The 7,950-nt window shown below is 31.0% G+C and overlaps 1 protein-coding gene across 1 annotated transcript; it reads left to right on the forward strand.

Moving 5' to 3' along the window:
- Window positions 1–489: 489 nt before the first annotated feature.
- LOC149210349 (uncharacterized) lies at window positions 490–4,337 on the forward strand. Its single transcript, XM_089394410.1, has 2 exons — window positions 490–929; window positions 3,782–4,337. Exons 1-2 carry the CDS (start codon window positions 533–535, stop codon window positions 4,132–4,134), a joined length of 750 nt encoding a protein of 249 aa, XP_089250536.1. The 5' UTR covers window positions 490–532; the 3' UTR covers window positions 4,135–4,337.
- The last annotated feature ends 3,613 nt before the right edge of the window (window positions 4,338–7,950 follow it).

Genomic DNA, 7,950 nt, shown 5'->3' on the forward strand with positions numbered 1-7,950 from the left:
CGATAAATGTATCAGAAGCAAAAGCTTCACCTCCGTAGAAATTACACCAAAGTAGAACAAGGAGCACTGATTCGACATGACCCTATTTTCCATGTAGTCGGTGAACAATTTTCTACATTCTAAGTTATTTCAAAAGGCTTTGGGAGTCAAGAAATCTCATGAGATGACTAAAAGCTTGAACCATTCCTTTTGCGTAATCTGATGAGGTGTATTTGCTTACCTAATGCGTTTAAAAAGCCAAGTAATTTGGTGAGATATGTGTGCTTACGTAACGCGTTTAAAAGGCCAAGTAACTTGCTGCCCAAAGAAGCAAGGCATGAAGCATACTCATTGACAGTCAACAATGGAATAAACTGGCTTGCAATCTAAGCATTCGAGAAATCCCAAAATGGCAACGAATAACATGTTTGCAAAGCTTAGAATAACAACCCTTTTCCATTGCTATATATACATTCCTCATCTGATAACATCTCCCTCAGTTGAAGATTACAGAGCTTGTGATATTTGTGGAGGTGGTGAACAAATTAGCGCCATGGCACCAGAACTTGTGTCGAAGGTAGCGTCATACTGCACGTTTTACTTTGACAAACAAGCAAGGCTGAAAGGCCATTCTCCCGATTGCAGGGAGCGAGCCCTCATGAACTATGTCCGCCAAAATGCACAGAAGGGAAATCCAGAGGCCGTGCTGACCGCAATTGACAGTTTTACAGACCATTCTTGGATACCAATATTAGGGAAGGAGAAGGGCCGTATTCTGGATGATGCAACGCAGACATATGCTCCCGGAGTGGCCTTAGAGATCGGAACTTACTGTGGGTATTCCGCCATTAAGATTGCTTCCAAGATGACTGATCCTGACAGCAAGCTGGTCTCCATAGAGATGAACTCACATAACTATGGAATTGCCACAGAAATGATAGAGCATGCAGGTGAAATCTCGAACAATTTTAATACATGTCTTTGTTGTTATTTCGTTGGTATTTTCCCTTTTTAATTTTTGTTAAACGCATCTCACATCTCTCTTAGTTATCAACTTTAGCATGGTAGCATGGTTAATTTTCAAAGCATATCACATGCTATATATAATATGATATAGCAATTGTTTAAAATTAAAAATCCTTTACCATTGTGCATCGATTTAATGTTTTAACAAATGTTAATTTGAAAATGATATTATATTTATACATCTCGATAAGATTGCATCCTGCATCCTTCATTTCACATAATTATATTTCTTATTCATTTATCTCACAACTTATCCCTCTAACATTACAAATTTATTTTAATTTTAAAATTGGTTAAATATGAAAATGTTTTCAGAATATAAATTACTGAATATACATCAGTATGAAGGAATTATTATACCCAATTCCCATATATTGGGTGGGAAATGTGACAATCTCTTTCTCCTAAATTGTGGAATGTATTTAATTTGTTTTTTTTAATAAAAAAAAGTTTACTTCACTAATATGGATTATATTAATTTTTAATTTATTATGGTTTTAATAGTTTGTTGGATTTGACTGTTTATTTATATTAGTCTAGATTTATTTGAGATTTGATTCATCTTAATTCTTAGATGGATCAAATATCCCGAGGTGCAATTTTTTTTTAGAAAATAAAATTTGAGGAAAGATTCACACCAACTAAGAGATTTGATCACTTTCAATACTTGATATGTTTGGGGATTACATGGATCTAGATTGGTTTCATGGGCCATCACACAAATTTCTTTTGCGATTAACATTATTATGTATATGTATATGTCTAAGATTAATCTAATCATTTGAAATTTACTAACATTACTTGGTTGATTGAAAGTATAGAGGGTATTATCAAGAAGGATAATATGCTTATCTATCTTATTCAATTTTTATTATATTAACAAAATTTGTAATAATAAGCTATCTATCTATATATATATATATATATATATATATATATATATTCTCAATTGGTTGAATGTATAGAGAGTATTATCAAGAAGGATCAATGTCAATCTATCTTCTTTAGTTTTTATTATAGTAACAGAATTTGTAAATGATTAAAATTATATATATATATATTATATATATATATATATATATATATATATATATATATATATATATATAGATATATATAATCATATATATATATATATATATGAGAAGAATCTAATTATTTTAAATTTACTCACTTTCCTCAATTTCTTGAGAATTGAGTATTATTTAGGAGCATACTTGAATAGTTACATGAGAAATAAGTTGAACAAAGTAAAGTACCAATCTTAATGATGAAAAATCTTCATGAAAATGAAAGTATTGGTTTTAGAATACTTGTTGATTTCTATTTATATTTCCAATTTTTAATTCACCTAATTAGTACACATGTCAATTTCTAGATGCATTGATTTCAATGTAGATGTCAATTTGTATTGCATTGATTTTAGTGTACATGTTAATTTATATTTATACTTCAAATTATATTCATTTTCTGCTCGATTTCTTTCAATGTACATGCCAACTTTTGTTTCTACTCAATGTCAATTTGAATTTGAATTTGTTTTTATATTTTCATGTCAATTTCAATTTATATTTCAATTTACAATCAATTGGTAACACATTGATTTTAATTGAGATATGAATGTCTAGAAGCATTGATTTTAGTCTAGATGTCAATTACTCATGCATTGACATCAAGGCTTGACACTAACACAAAAATATACTTGATATGAACTAAACATGTGGCTTGTAAGAATTTAAGCTGCGTGGAAAGGACAAAAATTCTTGGCAAATGCTTGAGTTAAACTCATTTAGCATTCAATTTCTATTTCTATTCAATAAGTCATCTAATAACACTCTTGGAAGGTTCTCACTTCTCCCAAGTTCGTCCAGAAACAATAAAGCTCTTCCATAGAAATAGTAACATTGTTATCAAGATCATACATCTTAAATGCACTCCCAAATTCTTACCACACATGACAATGTTGATATCTTTGGTATTGGCCTCCATGAATCTGAGAAAGATGGTGAACGCAACTTTGTTGGAGTCCACCTCCTTCATCATGTGATAAATATCCTCTTCTTTATCCCTATGCATGAAAAAGATTAGATCTAACTTCAATATTTTGATATCAATGCTGTTGTCAAATTTGTGGATGATGTCTTCGAGCTGACAATGACTAGATAGTGTGAGAGTGAGTTAGAAATTTTTATTTTTTTTCATAAGCAACTCTCATATATCTTAATCCAAATTTTGTGTGTATAGCTTATTCTTTTTTAACTTCTTATAGTGTTGAGAGGAATTTACAACCCAATGCAGGGGATATGAGTATCTTTAAAGTAGATTAGATCTAACTTCAATATTTTGATATGAATGCTGTTGTCAAATTTGTGGATGATGTCATCGAGCTCACAATGACTAGATAGTGTAAGAGTGAGTTAGAAAAAGTTTTTTTTTTTTTTTTTTTTCTCATAAGCAACTCTCATACATCTTGATCCCAAATTTTGTGTGTATACCTTATTCTTTTTTAACTTCTTATCGTGTTGAGAGGAATTTCCAACCCAATGCAGGGGATATGATATGGGTATCCTCGAATGCATTGAATTGTAATAATTTTATATTGACCTTTTCACCTAACTTGCTTGTAATTTCAATCCCGGTTAGAATATAGGCTTAGTCTAAAGGTCACATTGCTTCTATTCCTGCTTAGAATATAGACTTAATCTAAAGGTCACAAATGATAGGTTATGATGAATGCGATTCTAATATATTTTTTTAATTGATCTGTCCTTACCAGGACTGTCTTCAAAGGTGACAGTGCTAAAAGGAACACTGAATGATCTGGACGATAAATTAGAGGACATCCTGACTGAAATAACAGCCTCGCACTTTGATTTCATTTTCATGGATCACTTCAAGGATTGCTATCTGCCAGATTTTCTGTTCCTTGAAAAGAAAGGAATGCTCGGCAAAGGAACATGCATTGTTACAGACAGCGTACGGTATCCCGAGGCTCAAAATTACCTCGATTACTTGAAAGAACACCGTGAGAGATTGGAGAGTCAATTATACATATCCAAGTGGAACAGCTTGTTGCCATGCAAAATGACAGTGTCTACATACATAGTTGAAGCGAACTTAGTAAGGTAATTGTTGAATAGCATACTAATTTGTACTTAGATATGATAGGTGCTTCAGAGGGTAAAAGACAAATAAGTACGTACCATGAATTATGAAGCTTTTGAAAATTACAAGTACATTAGCAAATCATTTTGCCACTCATGTCTGCATTATTTGCTTCGGTATGAAGCTTTGAAAATTACAAGTACATTAGCAAATCATTTTGCTACTCATGTCTGCATTATTTGCTTCAGTGTTATTTATGTGAATGTAAATCTTGGGTGAGCAGTATCTATTCTTTAAAAACACTTTTTGGATATGTGTAAACTGCCTTAAATTGTACAGCAGTAGTATATGAAATAAATAGGTGTATTGTTTGTCATAATTATAGCAATGTTATGGTATATTTGTTTATGATGATTGTAATTAATTTGATTATTATGTTCAGTGTAATTATTTATATTTTAATTTTAGTGATTTATTTTTTAATTTTTTATTGGTTAAATTATATTTTTGAATATATGAATAAATTGATTTTTTTGAGCTATATTAAAATTGTATAAATCTTAAATTTCAGATATTTTTATAGTAACTCTAAAAAAATAAAATATAAAACAATTTACTAAAGAGTAGTTATTATGTATTATTAGATTTTTTAAGTTTAAATTCATGTTATGTGAATTTATATGGTGTAAGACATGCTCACTCTTTTTATATCCTTTTTAGTTTATATATTGTCATTTAATTTTAAATTTAAAAAATAATAAAATAATATTTATATTAACAAATTAAAATTAGTATTAACAAAAAAGTTAATGTTGACCACAAATGCCTATAGGGGTTACAATAGATGGTGATGGGGTGTAATTTGATGGTCATGGGGTGCAATGTTAAGTTAATGTGTGATGTGATGATCACTTGTACAAAACTGGCAAAAAATGTTGTTGTGGCCTATGCTAGTTGAGATCCCTAGGTGATTTTGACGGCCCACATGCCCCAAACTTGAAAAACAAAAAAAAAGCGAGGCATAAATAATATAATCCAATTTCATTTTTTTTATATCAACTTTATATAGAGAGACATGCCCCAAACTTGAAAAACAAAAAAAATTCCAAGCATAAATAAAATAATCCAATTTCATTTTTTTTACATCAACTTTCTACAGGGAGAAAATAATTGAAAAAAAAATAAAAAATCTTTTTAGTAGAAGGAAGATATTCACTACTTTTTCTAAGTTCAAGTGAGGAATTGGACGAGGTACTTCACATAAAGGAGTGTCTTCACAAAGCACCCAACCATGTACTTCACATAAAAGAGTGCCTTCACAAAGCACCCAATCACCATCTGTCCAAGACCCCATGAACATGTACCTTTTTTGCTACTTAATATAGAGTTCAAAAAAAAATATTATTGATATTGTATGCTGTATATTTTAATCTATTTTCAATTTACATCTATTATTTATAATAACAAAAATGTATTACTATCAACCATAGGTAAAATATTTTAATGTTCATATTAAAAGTGTTGCAAGGCATCTTAGTCCCTCCCATTAGAGCTAGAAATTAATAGAAGTAAATAAATTAATGTAAGTTACAAATTAAAAATTCTAACATATATTGGTAAATGCTAAATTAATAGAAGTCTAATAAATTGAGATGTGAAGTGGATAAATAATGGTGGAAAATAACTATAGTTATTTACATCTTATTCCTAAGTATGAGTTATATTCATGAATTTTATCTTTTGATGTTTTTATTGTAAATCTTAAGAATAAAAAATCATTGTATAAATATCTAAAAATCATGAATATTGCAACTATCTCCTTATGTGTGTGTATAAAGAGAGATTAATAATAATAATTCAATGTAGAGAGCCCACATGTGTTAACATTTTAACACGTAGAATGTGAATCATAAATAAAATATTTGGATTTCAACTACTTATATATTATATAAAACAAGTGAAACTAAAGACATTCTTATAATTAAAATAATTTGTTATTATGTTGCTCAAAACTAACATAGCATAGATCCATCTAACTCCATATCTACCAAGAATAAAGGAATCAAATTTGTCTTACATAATTTTTCTCAAGTTTTTCACTCAAAAATTGATTTGCATTTTGAGAGAATCGATCCTTCTAAATACTTAATAAAACTGGAATTAGATAAATCTAAACTGGTATAACCTTAAACAAAGTTAATAATAAAGATTTAAAGTTCAATATCTATTTTTTTTCCCTTAGTAATTTTAAATAAAAAATAATTAATAATAAAATATATTATTCAATAACGTTTTGTGTGAAAATTATTAATCCCAAATCCATTAATTTAATTAATTAAAAAATAATTTAAAATACAATATATTAATATATATAAATACATTAATATATTTTTTTTGTTAATGTTATATGTTAATGTACCCTAGCCCCAAGGTTTAGCTCACTCAGTGCCTTGCCATCAGGAGGTCATAGGGTCCAATCTGTTAGTCTCCTATACCAATAGGATTTCATTTTTCATGATTGAAAGTGGCAGTGCAAAAAATGTTCATCTTTGGTGATACAAAGGTTCCATCTTTTGTGAAAGAAACAGACAGTTAAAAAATGTAAAGAGGGTATGCCTTAAAAGAATAATCAAAAGGCAAGAAAATGAATTGGTCAGAAAAAAACAAATGAAATGAACCCCAAAGAAAGACCAGGAAAGTGGCCAACCAAAATGCCACTGCTATCTTGATGGGTGACCCAACAGTTCAAGCTGGGCCATGCCATGTTTTAAATTGCCTGTCCTAGACTAGAGAATGAATACCTGTTCAAATAGCTCAAGCTTGACAGATGATTAGCTGGATAGAGAAAGGGAGGATCCCAATTGCTTAATTTGGGTCCTTGCAAGATATAAGGGTAGATTTAGATAGGAAGGTAGCAAAAAGAAAATAGGATTATCAGGATTTGCAAGGCTAAGTGCCCGATCAAAAAGAAGAAAGAATGTTAGGTCTATTAGGCAGTGTAGGCAGTTGGAGGTTGCAGAAGTAAGATCTAAACACATGATACATGGAAGATCATATATGATCTCACCAATAAGAGAAAGGCAAGAACAATGATCTATATGGCAGAACTATCAAGGCATGTCTAACTTCCCTTACTCCCCTTCAAAGGATTTCTTACTAACACCCCCTTGAGGACTTTAGGATCTGCCTAAATAGTCCTCCCTGCACTCCTCCCTTATGGAAGCCACATTTCTTGTGTAAAGTCATCACTTCACACTTCATCCATCTCTGGTTTCCCACTTCACCCCACATACCCATATTAACTTCTAAACTTATTATATAGCTCCCTAAGAACATCCCCACCCCTATTTCTTACAAAGACTATAGAAAATTCACAAAAATATATTAAATATCCCACCCTTTTAGCATTATAGCTAAATAACATGTCATGGGAGACATTAGTCCATCTGGGACTATGGTCAACCCTTCCAAGTCTTTACCCAGGAATTAATCTAACCCCTGGTTAAATTAATAACCTAAACCCGAACCACCATTCACCTAAAAACCCTTGCAAAATAATTCCCCCCTCAAAGTTAAAACCCAATGTTTTTTGATAAAAATGGTTAAAAGAACCGTTTATTATGTATTGTGGCGCAGTTGCATGCATCAATTTGAAACCAAAAAACCCACTCGACCAAGGTTTGGGCCCGCGCCATTAAAATACTAATTTAATATTCGGCGGGTCCCGCCTCCAAACTTGCATGCCACACAGCAGGCCCCGCCAGCCGTTGATCTCCCGTCATGCTTGATCCAATGGTGGGCGGGTGATATGGGCCCCGGATATGCCGACCTTTAACGTCT

Source organism: Pinus tabuliformis, chromosome 1_2 (assembly GCF_031772625.1).
Source record: "Pinus tabuliformis cultivar Carrire ecotype Pingquan chromosome 1_2, CPIR1, whole genome shotgun sequence".
Taxonomy (NCBI): domain Eukaryota; kingdom Viridiplantae; phylum Streptophyta; class Pinopsida; order Pinales; family Pinaceae; genus Pinus; species Pinus tabuliformis.